Source organism: Doryrhamphus excisus, chromosome 1, assembly GCF_030265055.1.
Source record: "Doryrhamphus excisus isolate RoL2022-K1 chromosome 1, RoL_Dexc_1.0, whole genome shotgun sequence".
NCBI lineage: Eukaryota > Metazoa > Chordata > Actinopteri > Syngnathiformes > Syngnathidae > Doryrhamphus > Doryrhamphus excisus.
Window position 1 is genome coordinate 38,933,553 of NC_080466.1, and position 21,551 is coordinate 38,955,103.

The 21,551-nt window shown below is 41.4% G+C and overlaps 1 protein-coding gene and 3 non-coding genes across 8 annotated transcripts; all 4 read right to left on the reverse strand.

Annotated features, from left to right (window-relative positions):
* Positions 1-145: 145 nt before the first annotated feature.
* On the reverse strand, positions 146-21,503 carry LOC131143053 (store-operated calcium entry regulator STIMATE-like). Of its 5 annotated transcripts, XM_058091726.1 has the most exons (10): positions 20,605-21,503; positions 16,546-16,594; positions 16,368-16,463; positions 16,140-16,261; positions 15,332-15,444; positions 13,648-13,725; positions 13,412-13,555; positions 9,122-9,229; positions 5,752-5,875; positions 146-2,945 (listed from the first exon to the last, which is right to left on the reverse strand). In XM_058091726.1, exons 1-10 carry the CDS (start codon positions 20,762-20,764, stop codon positions 2,833-2,835), a joined length of 1,107 nt encoding a protein of 368 aa, XP_057947709.1. In that variant the 5' UTR covers positions 20,765-21,503; the 3' UTR covers positions 146-2,832. The 5 variants fall into 5 exon arrangements, 4 of the variants coding, with proteins under 4 accessions (XP_057947709.1, XP_057947707.1, XP_057947708.1 ...); XR_009133123.1 differs by lacking the exons at positions 146-2,945; positions 5,752-5,875 and adding an exon at positions 7,480-8,540 and having other exon boundaries at positions 8,642-9,229; XM_058091723.1 differs by lacking the exons at positions 146-2,945; positions 5,752-5,875 and having other exon boundaries at positions 7,480-9,229; positions 20,605-20,933; positions 21,376-21,499.
* On the reverse strand, positions 10,778-10,850 carry trnar-acg (transfer RNA arginine (anticodon ACG)). Its single transcript has one exon. It is a non-coding gene; the product is annotated as a tRNA-Arg (tRNA).
* trnar-acg (transfer RNA arginine (anticodon ACG)) lies at positions 11,518-11,590 on the reverse strand. Its single transcript has one exon. It is a non-coding gene; the product is annotated as a tRNA-Arg (tRNA).
* On the reverse strand, positions 11,831-11,903 carry trnar-acg (transfer RNA arginine (anticodon ACG)). Its single transcript has one exon. It is a non-coding gene; the product is annotated as a tRNA-Arg (tRNA).
* Positions 21,504-21,551: the final 48 nt, after the last annotated feature.

The following is a 21,551-nucleotide window of genomic DNA, read 5'->3' on the forward strand; positions in this document are numbered from 1 at the left end:
GGAGCGCTGACCAACTAACGTGCACGCGACGTCCAAGAGGCCAGAAGGTGGAAAGAAAGCACAGTGTGTGCGTTCTGGCTTCAGGTTTGTTTGCACTCCAGTCCCGATGTCAGAATACATGCTTTTTGCAACGTGACCCAGAATCAAGTGGACAGTGTCAGAAACGCATCAACTTCATAGGTTACTACTTCCAAACTTGCTATCCTATGCTAATCCTATTGTAAATAAATGTATTTCTAAGATTTATAACAGGGGTGGGCAAACTACAACCCGGGGGCCAAATCCGGCCCGCCAAATGTTTGAATACGGCCCGCCTGTTCTTTTAAAGTATTTCATTTAAAATCAACATACAACCTGGCGTCATGGCTTGAGTCAACCTTTTGGTGATTGAAGTAGCTGTTTTATCAATTTCGTTATTTGATGTGCTCTGTTGTTTACAAAATGCTCCTGAAAAAAGGAACACAAGCACATAATAGTAATATAATAATAACAACAATAATAATAATAACATTCATTCATTCATTTTCTACCGCTTTTTCCTCACGAGGGTCGCGGGGGGTTGCTGGAGCCTATCCCAGCTGTCTTCGGGCGAGAGGCGGGGTACACCCTGGACTGGACGCCAGCCAATCACAGATAATAACAATAATATATATAAATAATAATAAATATAATAAATAAATAAATAATAAATATAAAAATAATAACAACAATAATAATACATTTAATTTATAACACACTTTACATCAAATAAATGATCTAAAAGTGCACATATAGCAGATTGCATGACGTGTAAAATGTGTAAAATACATGTAAAAATGGACTGTTACGTGTAAAATACTATATAATATGACACCCCAAATCAATGCGGCCCGGGAGTCAAAAAGTTTGCCCACCCCTGGTTTATAAACATGCAGATTACAATTAGGAACATCCAATAGTATCTGCTGATGCTATGATGATCCCATATGGAAAATACATTTTTAAAAAAACTCCATCATTCATCATATATTGTATAGAAAATCCATACTTTTCACTAACTTAAATATTATGTACTAAAATCTGAGATACCGTATATTCCAAGTGTGAATGATGTATGTGTTTATGACTTTACCCGACAAGCAAATACTGCAGCACTGTCGTGTTCCAAAGACTCCCTTGGATGTTTGTTTACAGTTGAATTATACATCATGCGCTCATTTCTACTGGATTCCAGTCGCTATAGGCAGTGCAATTTAACTACTACACAAACATGGCTACCACATTTTCTCTTTAGAGGAGAGGAGTGGGTGTTTACTTACCCAACAAGCAGAGGGGACCAGGCCAGCCATTTAAATGTGCAAATAATCCATTTTCATAACAGTGTAAAAACAGTCTATAAAACATAAGATTATCTTAATAGTACTTTGAGAACCTGTTTACAAGCAACCGGTAAGACTATCTAGACTTGAATTCATTGGTGAGGCTGCTTACATGGTAGGTGCTGCTGTTTTGGTTAGCGAAGAAGTGAGCAACAAAGTTTGCATGACTCATCAGTTACTTTAACAACTTGAGATTTTCCGGGAAAAATTAGGAATTTATTTAGGATTAGATGCACACGGTAAATGAAAATATCCAAGATTCCTGACAAATGGCAACTACAAAACAATGATAAATTCATGATTCATTCTCTACCGCTTATCCTCACGAGGGTTGCGGGTGGTGCTGGAGCCTATCCCAGCTGTCTTCAGGCGAGAGGCAGGGAACACCCTTGATGGTTCGCCAGCCAATCACAAAGCACATATAGACAAACAACCATTCACACTCACATTCATACCTATGGACAATTCGCTAATTAACCTAGCATGTTTTTGGAATGTGGGAGGAAACCGGAGTACCTGGAGAAAACCCAGACATTCACGGGGAGAACATGCAAACTCCACACAGAGATGGCCGAGGGTGGAATTGAACTCGGGTCTCCTAGCTGTGAGGCCTGTGTGCTAACCACTTTCTACTGTTCAGCCCAATCACAAGACCACATCCAATATCCATCTATTTTCTATGCCACTTATCCTCTCTAGGTTCACACAGGTATGCTGGAGCCTATCCCAGCTGTCTTCGGGCAAGAGGCGGGGTACACCCTGGACTGGTTCATTCACTGACACATTCATACCTATGGACAATTTGGAGTCGCCAATTAACCTAGCATGTTTTTGGAATGTGGGAGGAAACCGGAGTACCCGGAGAAAACCCACACATGCACAAGGAGAACATGCCAACTCCACACAGAGATGGCCCGAGGGTGGAATTGAACTCGGGTCTCCAAGCTGTGAGGCCTGCATGCTAACAACTTGTCCGCCGTGCAGCCACAATGATAAACATGTTTACTAAATTTCGGGTATGTGTGTTGATGATATTTTCGACTCTATGCAATGAGCGCAAAGCATAAGGCTGAGGTAGGCAAACTACGGCCCGGGGGCCACATGCGGCCCGCTAAGCGTTTCAAACCGGCCCGCCAGTTGCTTCCAAAGTATTTAAACCTTTAACATACAAGCTGGCAACATGACTTTCAGAGTCGTGTTGTAGTCAGGGATGTTCACATACTCTTTAATAGTAAAATTAGTAACATTGAAAAAAATGTTCTTTACAGCATATCAGATTTGACCCATGAAGGTTGCCACTGTGCAAACTGTAAAGTACAATAACTGTTGTGTCAACAAAGGTTTAGTCTCGATCAACCCCCCCCCCCCTTCTTTTTTAAGTTGAAACAACATATATCTGTAGAGCTATAAAAAGCAGCACATTGACGACAATAACAGCTGATTCCACTAATATCATGAAACGTGCAGTGAGGGACTACTTGTTGAAGACACTGGCACCAGGAGCTTTGGCGGCTGGCTTCTCCAGGGACGTCTCGGCCCCCGTCCTTACACCGCTAAACACCGATGGTGCAACTTTGCCCATCCGCTCTGCAAAGATAAACAGGAGCTGTAATGAAAGTCCATTCAGTGGAATCTGAATATGAAATAATGGTACTTCCAAGCCAATGCAGGAACAAATGAATATAGTTAAGACGGTAGTAACCAAATTAATTTTAATTAATAATTGACATTGATTCATGTTTGTAACACACAAGTACTGTGTCATTACCTAAAAATGTCATCCAATACTTCTCTACAAGAGAGGAGAAATATGATCTTAGGGAAGAATTAAATTTGAAACACTTATATGCTAGGACTATGTTAAAAAGCCATAGCATTTCAGTATGTGGAATCAAACTATGGAATGGATTGAGTAAGGGAATCAAACAATGCACAACAATGAGCCAATTCAAGAAACAATACAAGCAGTTGATGTTTGCTAAATACAAGGATGAAGAGTCTTGAACCAGTCATGATGTGCTATATATATCACTATATTGACACTTACTATGGTACACATTATGTCATTGGATGCTCATATCACCTCCTACTTCGGTACGTGACGAAAAAATAAATAAAAATACAAAAAAAATAAAATAAAATAAAATAAAATAAAATAAAATATTTAAAAAAATATTTTAAAACATTTTAATTTTTTTACATGACTTTTTTTTAACATTTTAATTTTTTTTAAATAAATAATTAATAAATAAATTATATTAGAAAGGCAGGAAGTGAACAAATGTAACGGTTACTGATTGTAAAAGTACCAGATGGAGGGGTAGGATTTAATAAGCTTTGCTTCTTCCTACTCCTTTTGGACATGTGGAACTGGGACCTGATTATGGGATGCATGTTCAAATGAAATAAAACCATTACCGTTACCATTATCACGCTCCCACACAAATATCCACAAACGTGTGCAGATAAAACTGTGAGTGGACAGTTCAAAGGTCATAAAAAAAAGAACAGGTCGTCCGAATGTTTCTGCTATCAAACAGTGGATAGGATTTGGACAGCCTGTATCAAAACACAAAAAAAGTATCTTAATACACGTTTCCATTTTCTATATTCAATATATGCATTGTATGAATGAGCCCTCTCTGTGTAAAGGCCACCCCTTCAAAGAAGACAGCAATACAAATAAACGGGCTTCACTACACATCTTAAAATAAAAGCTTGGAGCTCTGCCAACTAAGTATGTGAGCTACCGACGTGAGAGCTATACATTTGATTATGTTGTTTGGCTAACCTTATATCTTATAGACCCGGGGTGGGTTGCCAAAAATAACAACAGCAGGGAGCCACTCATGTTGTACTCTATTTGATGGGCAGCCATTTTTTTATTGCGTCATTCGATATATGAATGCCCAAGTACTTAATGTGAGCTACTGAGCTACCAGGCGGAGACCACCAACACGGCAAAAACAACAGAAAAAGAATAATGACACGATTTGTTTGCTAAAGACATGGAGGGTGGGACTTCCTGTGCCCTCCATGCGACACACAGCCGTAGATATCTGCTGTAGGTGTAGATTTTAAGATTCTCTTCCTGGTTTTTAAATGTCTTAATGCCCTTGCACCTTCTTATTTATCTGATCTGCTTTTACCATATCAACCCCCGCGGACCAACAATACCAAAACCCAGGACCAAAACCCATGGTGAGGCAGCATTTAGCCACTACGGCCCCCCACCTGTGGAACAGCCTGCCGGAGAGCCTCAGGACTGCGAAGACTGTTGATATTTAAAAAAAATATAATAATTAAAGACGTTTGTCTATATGTGCCCTGTGATTGGCTGGCGACCAGTCCAGGGTGTACCCCGCCTCTCGCCCGAAGACAGCTGGGATAGGCTCCAGCACCCCCGTGACCCTCGTGAGGAAAAAGCGGTAGAAAATGAATGAATGAATGAATGAATGAATAATTAAAGACATACCTTTTTAATCAGGCTTTTAACTAATATTTTTTTAACTTTTCTTAGGTTTTTATCTTTTTAGTCCTATTTTATGCTTTTAGGTTTTAGCTTTTAACTCCAGTACTTCTTCAGTGGGGGGTCCTCCACACTGGGGGCTGTGTCGGGTCTGCTGAGGGGGTGCCATACTTGGGTCCCTTCGACCCGGCCGGCTGGGGGTTCCTCCCTTTAATGTGGGGGTCCGCCCGTCCGTCTGTCAGAGTCGGGGGGGCCCGGGTGCTGGTCCCCCGATGGCACGGCCCAGTGTGGACGGCCCCAAAGGTGGCGTTTCCTTGATCCTCAGTGCCATGCCATGTCTCCCTACTGTGTGTGATTGTGTGTGTGTGTGTGTGTGTGTGTGTCTAGTATGGAGGGTGGGAGGGAGGGGCTTTCTTAGTATTTGTTTTTCCTTTTAATTGTGGTAATTGTTTTTAATTCTGTAAAGCACTTTGTGTTGCATGTCTTTGCAGGAAAAGTGCTATACAAATAAAGTTGATTTGATTTGGATTTGATATCTGCTGGAGAAGAGCAGGCCATAAAGCATCTCACCGGCTCAAGTTACTACTACTACTACTACTAAAGTCATTTTCTGTACCTTATTGTGAAGTGTTACCAAAATATTTAGGAGGTTTCACAATCTAAAAAAAATTTTTTTGAATGTAAATTGCTGCAAAATGTCAACTAAATGGATCACAAGTGTTAAACAATGATATATTCATGCCATTTTATTTTTACTAATTACGTATATAGCACTATATGACACCTTTTCCAACAATGTAGGTTGCGTGCGGTACAAAACGACAGTTGAGATGTTGGAATGGAAACAGCCATTAGCCGCTAGCCAATAGAAATGTTAGGTGTGTGTTTTTTACGGCGAGGAAACAAACAGACGTTTTGACTTACCACACTCAGCCATGACCTCATAGGTTTTACTCTTGACCTCGCCCTTCAGACCCAGTTTACTGCGGGCTCCTTTCAGGTCCTCCTCCTTCATCGGCGGACGCTTTTTCTTCTTCACTTCACCTGACTATGACGGACACAAACGCAGCGCTGCTTATTGTGTGTGTGTGTTCAATGATGAAAAGTCCTTTATGAATGAAGTTTACCTGTGACATGTCTGTCCAAGTTGTTGTCTGCTGTACCCCCTGCTAGCCTTGACCGGATACTGTATTTATAGTCCTGGTCCAGACTCAGTGAGTGAGTCAAGCCCCCCCCCCTCGTCTCCGTCCAATGGTGCCTGTAGTCAGGGTGTATTATTAGGTGTGATGTGAGGGATGGAGCAGCTGGAATGAGTCTTCGCTCTGCGATGAGCTCACAACTCCAAAGTGCTGCCACTATGTACACTATCTGATATCCCGTTCACAATAACGACAACTCCAGCATCTAAAACCAGGAAAAGCATCTTAGAGGATGACATCAGAGGACGTCTGTTTGGAGCTATCATCTTCTGAGGTGCCATGACGGTCATCCCTGCTGCGTCATTTGCCTGTATGTGTAAAATACATCAGAAATCACAAACCAAGGAACCGTATTTGGTACCATAAAAGACACAACTCATTTCTCTAAATCAGTAAAGAAAGATAATGATGCTGAAAAAAACATACAGTATCCATACAGTGCAAATTCAATTGGATGAAAGAAAATTGTAAAAAAACGCACGGGGAAAAGTGGGCTAATAAATTGACAATAAAAGCACAAATACTGCGGATTTCAGAAAACAACAGACAGAATGATACAGCACTCTACAAGAACATAATTTTAAAAATAAAAAATATATATAATTAATAATGTAAATAAATTAAAAAATATAATTATTAAAAATATATATATATATTAAAAAAATAATTTTAAAAAAATAAAAAAATTGTTACAACTATAATGATGGAAATGGTAATATTAATGATGATTATAATACTGGTGATAATAATAACAATAATAATGGTAATAAAGTTAAAGATTATAGTAATAATGATAATGATAATTACAATAATAACAGGAGAGAACAAGACTGTGGAATGAACATGATTATATCTTGCAAAAAGGGGTAGGCATTTATAAGCTTTTGCTTCAGCCTACTCCTTTTTGGGCTTGTGATCAGATATTTTAATACAAATGTAAATAATGGAAAGTTATATTTTGATTGATGTAAGAAATGCACTGTAATGTTTCATATATTTGCCCAAATAAAATAAAAAAAAATAAAAATTAATTACATACCCTGCTTCTCGCTGGAAGTCAGCCGGGATAGGCTCCAGCTCACCCGTGACCCAAATGAGGACATGTGGTATCACAAATGGATGACAATGATATTACACATAGATATTGGCTTTTTTGCTGAAAAACGATATGACAATATTGTCCAACTCTAAATTTTCGATACCGATATGAGTCGATTTATGTGACATATTTACTGTAGCGGAATGAACACTTGTTGTATACAGCATTTTTGCTTTTTAAAATATCAATTTTCATGGTCGGGGGAAAAAATCAGATACCGATATCGACCAAAATATATTTTTATGCTGTACTGATAATTATCGGACATTCCCAATATATATATTTTTTACATCCTACATCCTTACATCCTTTAAATAGTATACATAAGAAAGCAGCCTGCATTACACTCCGAAGAATTGATCACATTCTTTATTGGAAAAATCACTTACAGTATAATAGTACCGAGCCCCTTTCCCTCAAATCAACAGAATGCATCGCCTAGCTAATACGACGGCTTCAAAGATGTTGTATTTACCTGCTTTCCGGTAAAATAGCATTTTCTCATCACCGTGACATCGTCCACAGCGGCGCGGTCGTCACCGTCACACTCCATTGACTTTTAAAGGGGTCCACATATGTTTATACTAACACCTTATCTCCCATGAACTGTTTTTGGTCCACAGTCACTTAACAGTATCGAGGTCTACGCATGTCACATTCTTCAAATCACAGCCTGCGGAATACACCTGGATCCCTGTATAAACAATTAAAAAAAACAAAACACATCAACAACGATTAAACATATGCTGGTAATGTCACTCGGGCACACTGCTGTGCCGAAGGAACACGAAATAGAAAGACAAAAACAAATGTACAGTAAACCTCGGATATATCGGACTCGGATATATCGGAAATTCGCTCACAACGGACAGATAAAAAAGAACCAATTTTTCTGTAATGCATTTCCAATAAAAATTCATTGCATATATCGGATTTTTTATAACGGATTTCGCCTATTTCGGACAAAATCTCCAGTCCCGTTCCAATGCATTTCCATTAAATTTCCCTCGCATATATCGGATGGCCGCATCGTGGCGCTCCGATTCGCCGAATCGTGACAGGCCGCTATACAACGTCATTTGCAGCGTTTGCAGCGTTGCCTGCGCGTCCAGGTACATTGGAAACATAGTCAAGGAAGTGCCTTTTTATAACGGATAAAATCCGATTTACGCATATACCGGATATAAATCCGATATATGCGTAAAACAGACATTTTCCGGTATACGCATATAACGGATTTCGCTTATATCGGACAAAACCAGTGGGAACAATTGAATCCGATATATCCGAGGTTTACTGTAGTTAATTGTGCAAGAGCGGGTTCCCGTATCTCTTCGTCTTGTCGGGAGCGATGGGATAAAGAAGAACACTTCCGGAGCGAGCAAAGCCCAACTTTTTTGGCCCACAAATAAAAGCTGCGTATGAAACACAATCAATGACACAAACAATGTAACATTTTAGGGATTCTGCAGTGGCTGGACTTGTGTGTTGAAGTGAAAAGGGTTCTGCTGCAAACCTTTGTGCACACACCAAGCGACATGAGGTACAACAATCACAGTAGTTTGGGGTGGAACTGTGCTTGGGAGTCGCTCTGGTCAGGTAACACTCCTTCAAACCTGAGGAATGTCCAACACACACACACATACACACAACACACACACATCCATACAGGCCTTGGTGGTACGTCTACAAGAGAAGAAGAATACAATTCCAATAAAGTTTTCACTTGCATTGTGATCCACATCCACAGACGTCCATACGGTTATCCTTTTCTATGATGCTGAGTAGGCCTCCATTTTAACGTGACAAAACTCATCCCGGGAGTGTTGCGTCAGAAGTTAAAAACAGCTGGCTGTAAACACAAAAAAAATCCCAAGTCCTTCGCGCCATTAAAGGGAATCCAATGTTTGTCTGCGGAGGAGGAAGTGCGGCGGAATACACATTTGCTTCCAACGTATCTGGCGGCGGCGCGATTTAACGAGGCACTCTGTCAAACGGGGATGCCCATGCGCAGCTTCTTTTTCTTCACCGTCTTTAGACCTGTGAGGCGGCGAACATCCTCTTCGTCTGACTCGTCCATTTCATCGTCTGCTGAGAACAGGATCTAAAAAATAAAATAAAATAAAAAAAGAAAACATGAGATAATGCAAGTTCAGGTGGAGTGTTCTTTTGTCTCAGGAGGTTGTGACCTACAGTGTCCTCTAATCTCGAGGTGGACCAAAAGGTGGTTTTCGGGCCGATACTGGTTTTCAATATTCAAAAAGGCCCATAACTGATATTTGGAGGCAACATTAATTTGCTGTTAAAATGAAAATACTGGGGCAGCACGGCGGTCTAGTGGTTAGCACGCAGACCTCACAGCTAGGAGACCAGGGTTCAATTCCGCCATCTCTGTGTGGAGTTTGCATGTTCTCCCCGTGCATGCGTGGGTTTTCTCCGGGTACTCCGGTTTCCTCCCACATTCCAAAAACATGCTAGGTTAATTGGCGACTCCAAATTGTCCATAGGTATGAATGTGAGTGTGAATGGTTGTTTGTCTATATGTGCCCTGTGATTGGCAGGCCACCAGTCCAGGGTGTACCCTGCCTCTCGCCCAAAGACAGCTAGCTCGCTAGCTAGCTCTTGCTAGCTGATTTTGAGTAACTAACCAAAGACAGCTAGCTCGCTAGCTAGCTCTTGCTAGCTGATTTTGAGTAACTAACCAAAGGGTAAAAAAAACATATAGTAGTTGTTTATTAGAAAAACTATGTTGCAGTGTCTGGACCAGAACAGCCAATTAAATGATGTTTGTAAATTCTATGATATTTTGAAAATGTTATGAATATATAATGTATAATAAAAATAATACTAGCTGCACGGTGGACGAGTGGTTAGCACGCATGCCTCAGCGCTACGAGACCCGAGTTCAAGTCCACCCTCGGCCATCTCTGTGTGGAGTGTGCATGTTCCATAGGTATGAATGTGAGTGTGAATGGTTGTTTGTCTATATGTGCCCTGTGATTGGCCACCAGTCCAGGGTGTACCCCGCCTCTCGCCCAAAGACAGCTGGGATAGGCTCCAGCACCCCCGCGACCCTCGTGAGGAAAAAGCGGTAGAAAATGAATGAATGAATGAAAATATTGGCGGCAAAATCTAATAATACTCTCCAACTGTTAACTTAACTTTATTTAATTATTTTGCTTATTCCGCACAATACAATTCTAAGTATTCTAATTCTAAGTATGGTAAGTACCCCAAAAGTGGGGTGCAGTCATGATAAAATTGAAAAAAAAAAAAAACCAACCAGTGCATAATAATAAAAATTACAAGTGCGCTTGAATGCCTCACAGTGCGAGGAGACCACAACAGGAAGGAAACCAAGTTGTTCCTTGCTCTGTGTGCATCATATCAACAAATAAGTATGTTTGAATGACGACTTGTGCATTACGTGTATTGGCGTTCTAATTCATCCCCTTCAGGGCGCAGTGGTAAAACCTGTCACTGCAAGTGGATATAAACCTGAAATTGCTTAAATTTGTGCATTAAAAATTAATAACGAAAGGCTGTAAGAGGATGATTTGATCAGTCAGAAGCACTAAGTTATTCTGCCAAAGCTATTTCTCCATTTGACTCATCAGGTTCGGCCTGGCATAAAAGCATTTGTGCAAAAGAACGAGCCAGCCAGGAGTCGAACCTAGAATCTTCTGATCCGTAGTCAGACGCGTTATCCATTGCGCCACTGGCCCTGTGAATCACCGTGCCTCGCAATTCAAAAGAAAACCCACAGCCCCTCCCCCACTGCCACGTGCTCTGCTGCAGACCAGCACACACACACACAGCACGAGGCTCCACGTGCTTTGATGCGCTTTGGAATCATGACATAACTTTAACTTAGTTTGCTGCTCAGTGGTGGTTGATGGCAACAGTTTAACCCTGGAACAGATCATTTATCTTTTCATTATTCATAAAAAATAAAAAAAACAGTAATTTTACAAGAATCAAGTCAAAATTCATTCATTCATTTTCTACCGCTTATCCTCACGAGGGTTGCAGGGGGTGCTGGAGCCTATCCCAGCTGTCTTGGGGCGAAAGGCGGGGTACACCCTGGACTGGTGGCCAGCCAATCACAGGGCACTATAGACAAACAACCATTCACACTGACATTCATACCTATGGACAATTTGGAGTCGCCGATTAACCTAGCATGTTTTTGGAACGTGGGGAGAACATGCAAACTCCACACAGAGATGCCAGAGGGGGGGATTGAACTCGGGTCTCCTAGCTGTGAGGTCTTATCTTTCCATTATATCCTCTGAAAATATTTGAAAGAAATCTATAAAAAGCATGTGGTTAGTGGAAGTTGAATGCACAACCTTGAGAAAACCCTGCATGTTGCAAATTTCTGCAAAAACACGAGCCAGCCAGGAGTCGAACCTAGAATCTTCTGATCCGTAGTCAGACGCGTTATCCATTGCGCCACTGGCCCTTTGTGCTGTCATGGCCTTTTAGTAGGGCACACTGAGAAAAGGGCCCCTGCCCCCCACTGGGCATGAGGGAGGGTCTCTTTTCCTTCAATACACCATGTGCTGTGGTTACACTGTTGACCAAAACATTCCATGTAATGGATGCTACATTAGATGGTTATTGTTAATAAAGGTTTTCATAATAGTGACTGGTTGAACCTGGAACAGATTATTTCTATATTCATATAATCATTCCAAAAATTCGAGCCAGCCAGGAGTCGAACCTAGAATCTTCTGATCCGTAGTCAGACGCGTTATCCATTGCGCCACTGGCCCGATGCTGACTCTGTCCCACAGAGTACAAATTAAAGAACCACTTCCGCCCCCCCCACGCGTTAACATTACACTGCATTCCTCAGCCTCGCACACATACAGGAAGTACATGTAGTATTTCTTATGAATATACACTCTCTGACCGCAACATTTGCCCGTGTTACATCTCTAACCTTTGCCTTAAAACCAGCCCAGTGATTGCATAACCCTGCTAGCAAACTCAAATAAACAAACCTGAGTGAGTAAGAGAGAGAGAAAAAATGCCTGGGGTGGGGGGTAATAAAATTTGGATGACAGAACATACACTAAAATACTTCAAAGATGCAGTAGCTCCCCATACAATGTTGAACTCTGCCCCCCATTGCCCACCCCTTCCACTACTTACATCCCCCCGCTGATCTATGCCCCCCCCATCACTTCATTGCACTATTGTACATATTACTGTAATATCTTGCTGCATTCGTAGATCATACTGTTTATAATTTATATAATCTGCAATAACCGTACTCTAGTCACTTCATTGCAATACTGTACATATTACTGTTATTATATATTGTCACATCCATACTGTTTATAATCTGTATAATCTACAATAGCCATATTATAGTCATTTATATCCCTGTACATATCCTCACTGTATTATAGTCATAGCCTGTTATAGTTTTTTACATAGGTCTGTCCATTTTTTTTCCTACATTTACTTACTACTAAGGTACTTATAAAATTGCACTTCTGGTTGGATGCTAACTGCATTTTGTTGCCCTGTACCAGTGACATGAGCAATAACAATAAAGTTGAATCTAAGCTAATCTAATCTAATACAGTCTAGATATGTTGGGGTGCCCCGAAAACATGACTGTAAACCATCACAATAAAACAACAAACACTTAAACAACAAACAGTAAACCTCGGATATATCGGATTCAATTGTTCCCACTGGTTTTGTCCGATATAAGCGGAATCCGTTATATGCGTATACCGGAAAATGTCCGTTTTACGCATATATCGGATTTATATCCGGTATATGCGTAAATCGGATTTTATCCGTTATAAAAAGGCACTTCCTTGACTATGTTTCCAATGTACCTGGACGCGCAGGCAACGCTGCAAACGCTGCAAATGACGTCGTATAGCGGCCTGTCACGATTCGGCGAATCGGAGCGCCACGATGCGGCCATCCGATATATGCGAGGGAAATTTAATGGAAATGCATTGGAACGGGACTGGAGATATTGTCCAAAATAGGAGAAATCTGTTATAAAAAATCCGCTATATGCAATGAATTTTTATTGGAAATGCATTACAGAAAAATCGTTTCTTTTTTATCTGTCCGTTGTGAGCGAATTTCCGATATATCCGAGTCCGATACATCCGAGGTTTACTGTACAGTCTAGATATGTTGGGGTGCCCCGAAAACATGACCGCAAACCATCACAATAAAACAACAAACATTTGTGCGAGCGTACCGCGCCTAAAGAAGTTCCCACCGTCTGCACACGAGCGACACTGACCTCTGACTCCGAGTCGTCGTGGGACAACGCTCGTCTGTAGCGCACCTTGCTGTTCCCCCGAGAATCCTCCTCTCTCTCCTCCAGCTTTGCTTTGGTCCTATGCTTCTTCATGAGGAAATTATCAACGACCCAAAACATGAGCGCCTTGGGGGACGACAGAGGATGCTGCAGTGAACGACATGCTCCCCGATGGATGACGATACGTGCGTGTCAAGAGTTGAAAATAAGAGACTTACGTTGACAAAGAACGGAACGATGAGCATCACGATGGCCAGTTCCAGGTCAGGATTGGTTATGGGGTTGTGGAGGGCTAGCTGCAATGTACATATTTCACATGTAGGTCACAAACACACAGTACACGGCCGATACATGTACATATATTTATTGTGGTTGGCCCCAGGCTGTGGAACTCTCTCCCCTCCTAAGTAAAAAAGGCCCCCCAACATCGAAAGCTTTAAGTCTCGTCTTAAAACCCACTTTTATTCTCTGGCTTTTAACTCGGAGTGAGTCTTATGGTCCTGTGTCTTTTAGTTCTTTGTTTTTATTGGTATTGGTTTTATTTTTTATACTTTTATTGCTTTGTTTCTTGTTTTTAATATTTTAATATCTATTTTTCTATTTTATTTCTTAAATGATCTTTTAGTTTTGGATTATTACGTTTTATTTTTACTAGTCTGTGCAGCACTTTGGAAACTCTGTTTATAAAATGTGCTATATAAATAAAGTGGATTGGATTGGATATATTTACACATATTTTGAACAGCACCTGCCACTTTTATATTTATATTGTTATTCCTTGTTTTATTTTTATCCTTTTCCTTATTCTTATTTTTACTTTCTACAAAATGCACCGTGGAGTTGCACTCAAATTTCGTTGTATGCAATACAATGACGATAAAGGCGATTATGATTCTGATATTAGAAACATGATAAAACTTTCTTGATGTGTACGTTACAGTGGAACCTCCAATGTCTCAAAGTTGCTCTAATTACATTTTTTTTTAAAAAGTCATGCATCTGAATGAGTCACTTTATTTCGACTGAGTTCTCAGCTGTGAAAGAAGTAAAGTCTCTATGCCTCCATCAAAAGGAACTCTGTAACGCGCACACCTCCACCAAGGAGTGTGTCATATTTCCTGAAAAATAAATGAAAAGGTCTGGGGACTGTCCCAAAAAAGTTATGAGTCCTGTTCTGCCTTTGCGCCCCCCGTGCTACACGCCGCCCCTTTTCATGAAAACCAGCTCAGTGGTTGCGTAACCCTGTTCACAGATGCAAAAATAAACAAATCTGAGAGGCGAGTGAAGAGTCAAACTCTTGTGTGGAAGTAGTAAAATCAGATGTGGGACTAAGCAAAATTAAAGATAAGCCAAGAAAAAAAAAATACCTGAGCTGACATATTATACATTTATGATATGACGGCTTCCATAGAACAATGGGATTCTCTCTGTAACTACCTTGAAAACATATTTATTTATTTAACAATTCATGTGCAATGCATTTATATGTGACTTTTACTCATCTGTATTGCAGTAAAAATTAATACATACTTTGGTGTCTGTGCAATACATATCTGCTCCTGTGCAATATTACGTGAACAACATAGAAATCTGAACTATCTCCATCAATATTTCCCATCTACCTCATATCGTCATTACACTGAGCCTCAATTGTGCTGTGCACAAGTTTGCATCTCATCTTATATATAACTTGTTAAACTGTCTTTTTTACTTTTACTTTTTGTATACTTTTTTAACTTAACTATTGCACTGAAATGAGAAGCTCTCCAATCTTGTTGTACATCTTGTATAATGACAAAGGCCATTCTGATTCTGATTCTCACTTTAACCAAGCACATAATAGGAGTTTACAGTTGTTATTTTTTAAAAAGAACAATGACTATGATTCAAAACACAGCTGACCTTCTTCCACTGGGGGATGAGGAGGACCAACATGATGAGGACTTTCTCAAACATCATGATGAGGATGTAGAGTATGCACTGGCCCAACCATGCTGTGCATTGTATGGGCTCTCCTATACAGACACAGGAGAGATATCATTAAAACACAATAACTGTTTAAATGTATTATACTGATTACCGTCCCTTGAGGGGAAATTCAGTGTTCACACTGCTGTACAGTATGTGTTGTGTTTCACACCACACAGGACTCCACATGGAGTGTATACACTAACTTTTTAGTGTAGTTTGCTGCCCTCCAATGGGCATTAGATGTATTACAGGAATATGCTAGATGGCTGTAGAGCAGGGGCGGGCAAATACTTTGACTAGTGGGCTGCATTGAGTAAACTAAATTGTCCGGGGGGCCAGAACATAATATAAGAGAATATATAATAGAGTAATTAATAATATAATATTCACACACACACACACACACACACACACACTATTTTATGCTAATAATTATCCTTTAATTATTTTTATTTTATCTGTAAAAGTGTTATACTATCAGCTGTATGTTCTCATTTAAACATCAGACCACATCAAACTATGTAATTTAATTTTACAGTTTTTTTTTTTTTTTTTTAAATAAATAAGACCTCCGACTTGTAAGTCATGTTGCCAGTTTGTATGCTAAAAATTGAAAACAACTGGCGGGCCGGATTCAAACGCTTGGTGGGCCGCACGTGGCCCCCGGGCCGTAGTTTGCTCACCCCTGCTGTAGAGCTAAAAAGAGACAGACAAACAAATCAACCCCTGCAGCCTTTACCGTATTCTCCAAAGCGGAGAGACTCCCACTGCCGCCACTCGACAACCGCACTGACGGCTCGTACGCCAGCGTAGATCAACAACATGCCCAGCGAGGCATCTAATAGGAAGTTAATGAGGTATCTAGGAGATATAAGGATGAGATGTTTAAAATGTATAAAAAGAAGAGCAGTGATCAAAAGAAACTCGAATATATGACAAAACGGACAAACAGAAAGGACCAACTCACAGCGAGCAGGGATCCTCCTCAGTGAGGTCTGAAAGGTAAACATTAGCAAAGTGGATGAAGAGCATCCCAATAGCCTGTTTGGAAGTATCCAGGAACCTGCATAGTGACATCAGACATATCATATAGTACACTACGGCTTAAGTACTACTCATTGGAAGAATTAACACAGCCGACTTACCAGATTCTCCAGGGTCTCCTCTCATGTTTGGGCTCCCTGAGGCGTTTCACTGAGGAGAGGAAAAAAAAAACGGATGCTGAGTGAGATGTAGCGACCGATCATGCAATATTAATGGAAATCAATGCAGCTGGATTTCCTGTGGAAATATTGGTCTCGACACAATCAAAGAAGAACCGCCTATTCAACACAAGAGAGTGGAATCTCAACCACCAGCAAGGTTATTGAGATGGGAATTTCACAAACATTTTAGCCAATATGTACAATTTCACGAGGGTGCTGGAGCCTATCCCAGCTGTCTTCGGGCAAGAGGCGGGGTACACCCTGGACTGGTGGCCAGCCAATCACAGGGCACATATAGACAAACAACCATTCACACTCACATTCATACCTATGGACAATTTGGAGTCGCCAATTAACCTAGCATGTTTTTGGAATGTGGGAGGAAACCGGAGTACCCGGAGAAAACCCACGCATGCACGGGGAGAACATGCAAACTCCACACAGAGACGGCCGAGGGTGGAATTGAACCCTGGTCTCCTTGCTGTGTGGTCTGCACGCTAACCACTCGACGCCGTGCCGCCACTTGCAATTCTTATTACAAAAATAATAATAATAGTCAATCACACTTGTGGGATATTAACCTGTCTGGTTATGAAGCAATGCATATTGTACATAGTGCAGCTCAGATGCTTGGCTATGTCTTCCCAGCAGTTTCAAGGGCATGGAGGAGATACCAGGAGACAAACCCAGCTGCGGAACCGCTCTCTGTCCTGCTGCAAGGACAAACGGGAGGAGGACTGCCAGAGCGCAAACAAAAATGACCTCGTCCAAGTCACTAATGCGCATGCTCGGACTCTCAGAGACCGACTCGGTGAGGGTGGTGTGAGGGCCCCGACATCCGCAAACATGCTACCCGCCCATCACTGTGCAGCCCGGATGCAGAAATCAGATTACAAAATGTCATTGTTAGCAACGCAACATCGATATTCAACAAGTGATTTATTCTTACTTCCGGTGGCTCACTAAATGATTCAATTAAAAAAAGGTTACCCGGCATGCCTTGCGGATGATAGATTGGCATGTATATTTGTGTTTATTTCGAGATCTGCATTGTCCATGTGGTGCAATTGTGCATTGTGTGTTACTTACGGCAACCATAGACGTTTGGTTTGATGCTGTAACCTACTGAAAATGCAAGTACAAATGCAAAAAGTTCTACATTTTAAAGCAGGTTTAACAATCAAATAGCAAATCAAGGAGAACAGGGTTCAATTCCACCCTCTGCCATCTCTGTGTGGAGTTTGCATGTTCTCCCCGTGCATGCATGGGTTTTCTCCGGGTACTCCGGTTTCCTCCCACATTCCAAAAACATGCTAGGTTAATTGGCGACTCCAAATTGTCCATAGGTATGAATGTGAGTGTGAATGGTTGTTTGTCTATATGTGCCCTGTGATTGGCTGGCCACCAGTCCAGGGTGTACGCCGCCTCTCGCCTGAAGACAGCTGGGATAGGCTCCAGCACCCCCACGACCCTCGTGAGGAAAAAGCGGTGGAAAATGAATGAATGGATGTGGTCTTGTGATTGGGCTGCACAGTAGACAAGTGGTTAGCACACAGGCCTCACAGCTAGGAGACCCGAGTTCAATTCCACCCTCGGCCATCTCTGTGTGGAGTTTGCATGTTCTCCCCGTGCATGCGTGGGTTTTCTCCGGGTACTCCGGTTTCCTCCCACATTCCAAAAACATGCTAGGTTAATTAGCGACTCCAAATTGTCCATAGGTATGAATGTGAGTGTGAATGGCTGTTTGTCTATATGTGCCCTGTGATTGGCTGGCCACCAGTCCAGGGTGTACCCCGCCTCTCGCCTGAAGACAGCTGGGATAGGCTCCAGCACCCCCCACGACCCTCGTGAGGATAAGCGGTATAAAAAGAATGAATGAATGAATGAAATAGCAAAAGTTGTGGGGTTGCTATACTGTTTACTGAATGCAAATTGTGACTTCATCTATTGTGAACAAGTGTGACTTCATACCAAACACACCCAATGCCAAGCTGGCAGTGATGTGTGATCTGGACACGGGCGGCGGCCTCTCTCGAACACACATACATACACCTACTACTACTACTACTACTACTACTACTCACTGTGCTGCCTGGAGCAAAACAGTGGTACTGAACATTCCTCTCCGCTCTCTACAAGAGGCCGCAGTGTGACGGGACGCACGCAGCCGAGACTGCGCTCATTAAGTCGCACAGCTGTCAGCTCCGTGCCAGACACTGACCCAATGGAACCACAGCTCTGTTTACCAGGGTTTCGCTCTGGCTCTTAACCTGCACTGCACAATATAACGTCTTCCATTGTGAGTCAGTCAGGTTGAGATTCCATTGAAATACACCAGGTGTGGCACCCAACTGGAATTCAATAAGCAGCTAGCTACGTGTCTGGACAATACAGTCACATCAGTGCCGTCATTAGGGCCTATTTTAGGGGGTCTTCCCCCCTAAATAATTTTATGTTTTTTATATATTTTTTTTTTTTACAAAAAAAATCAAAATAAATTTCATATAATAGGGCAAAAGCAGGCAAATAAGCAAGCCAATAAGCAGGCCAATACTAGCCTACTACTACTAATCAGAAGAATAATGATGATAGTAGGCTAATTAATAATATAATGATGATTATTATATAATTGATCACTGTCCACTGGATAGAATGGTTGCAGAGCTTGAGCAGTGGTTTTGCAGTGTCAATTGTGTGTACTTGTGTAAATTTAATGGTGGCCTAAAACAATTGAGTATCTCTACTAAATCTGTCCAAAAGTGGGAAAGTTATATCCTGGTTCTTGTTCCTTACTTGTTTTTTCGATTTTTTTTCAATGTCTACTACATTCATTCATATCCTGTGCATCTCCAGGGGGCTAAGCCGCCCCTGTCCTAGTGATACTCCTGAGTCACATTATTAATTATTAAGACAAGCAATATTCTCAGGCTTTTCTTGCCCTTTGGATTAAAATGACTTGCCAAATTGTTCGGACTTTTGCCTCACAGGCAGAACACTTGAGGTTTGAATATGACTTGGGCATTTTAATGTGACGTTTGCAACATCCAAACGGAATGAGAGGGGAAATTTGGGGACAATAAGACCTGGGAAAGCGGTAAACATGCTTCAGCGCAATATGAAAAAGTGGGAAAAAATATGATATGAACATAAAAATATATAGTATTTAGTAGGGATGTCTGATATTGGCTTTTTTTACGGAAAACCGATATACCGATATTGTCCAACTGTGACATATTGTCATATGTGACATATTTCCTGTGGTGAAATGAACACATATGTGTAGTATACAGCATTTATAAAATATCGTTTTTCATGATAGAGAAAAAATCTGATACCGATATCACATTTTTATGCAAATAACAAGCAGATAATTATCGAACATCCCAAGTATTTAGTCTTAATGTTGTTGTATTTTCATGCCATACATGGGTGTCTTGTTTTCCTCGTCTCCCGCCTCTAAACACGCAGGAAGAGAGTTCACCGTGCATCGGTTTCAGCACCATGCCGTTTCAGCCGTTTGGCCCATAAAACAACGGCATGAATGGGGTGAGACCTTCGGACAGTCACACAGTCATTATATTTTTCTCAAAAGTAATGTTAAAATAGAGACCCAATCTTGTGTATCATCTTGTGACACCCGTACTGAACAACTTTTCATTGTTTTACGAAATTGAAAACAATAATGTTTGGTCCATCTAATCGGATTGTAAAAGGACTCATTAGCACATTAGTCACCATGTAAATAAGGGTCGGTACACCAACTTTCAGTATTTCACTAATGTAGTTGATTTTGGGATTTGCAGTATTATCGTGATTGCGGTATTTTTGCACCATTTCCACATTGCGTCGGTTTTTGTTTGGATGTTGATGCATGTTTGCCCCAGTTTGCTACTGTTCATAGCACATGATAGTCAACATCCCAGTGAGTTTACAAAGTGCTGCTTCTGGACAAGTTCTTCAATAACACAAAGAACTGCAGTCAAGATGATCCATACTCACACATGAGAATGCTGAAAGCCATGACAGCCAGGAGTCCTTGAAGGAAGATCCCAAATGAGTCCATTAGGGCGCCATTCTCACAGCCCTTGTTATCAGTAGCAGGGGTCGTTGTCGAGGACGTGTTGCCGAGGGACAGCGAGGACAGTCCTGCGACTGCCATGTCCCCCTGCTGGGAAAGAGTGTCCAGCCCGCCCGTCGTAGACGTAAAGGTATGAAAAGAAAAAAACCTTGGACGGTTGCTCCTCGGTCACAGGCCGTGGACTCCTTAGTCCTCCTTAGTCCTCCTTAGTCCTCTTTAGTCCTCCAGGGCTGCAGCAGATGTTGGTCAGCTAATCGATGCAGTAAGCAGGACAGTATTGTGTGAGATATGGCGACGCCTCATTCTCCCCTGCCGGACGTTTATAAAGTAAATTTAAACTCGACGGGCAGTCGGGAACTTGTAAATAAAGATAGGTCAGTCTTAAACATTAATGGTAACTTAATAGGGTTCGGTGCTGTGAGAGTCAACATTTACTGTCGCCACAAACACCAAGTCATCAATTATAGTTGAGTTCAAACGCTACCTGGATTAATTCATATCAATACGCTCATTTAATACTGTTTAATATGAATTTAATATCAATGTGGGGAAAATTAAGCGACAAAATCGTAGTGATGCTGTTACTAGCGATAACAGTTCCCTACCTAGCTTACAAGCTAACTACTCCGTGCGACAAAAAATAACAAAACTCCTGTAATTTGAAGAAGAATTTCAAGGAATTCGCTTCTCACTCGAATGCCGGTAAAAATCACCCGTTTCGCAGCTTTTAAAAAAAGGTGACCGAGACGAAAAAAAATTCGCAGGTCATGACTCGCTTTCCATCCCGCAGCTTCCCCACACAGCCGAGTGCCCACTCATGTTGACAGACGTAGCGTCACGTGACTTACACCGCCGCGGAAATGAACCC

Excerpts from the sequence above, each read along its gene's own strand:
- LOC131143053 (XM_058091726.1), bottom strand. The coding sequence starts at position 20,764 with ATGGCAGTCGCAGGACTGTCCTCGCTGTCCCTCGGCAACACGTCCTCG. Across the intron at positions 13,556-13,647 it reads TCGTTCCGTTCTTTGTCAAC|GCGCTCATGTTTTGGGTCGT; the intron begins GTAAGTCTCTTA and ends TCGTCCCCCAAG. Across the intron at positions 9,230-13,411 it reads ACGACGACTCGGAGTCAGAG|ATCCTGTTCTCAGCAGACGA; the intron begins GTCAGTGTCGCT and ends TTTATTTTTTAG.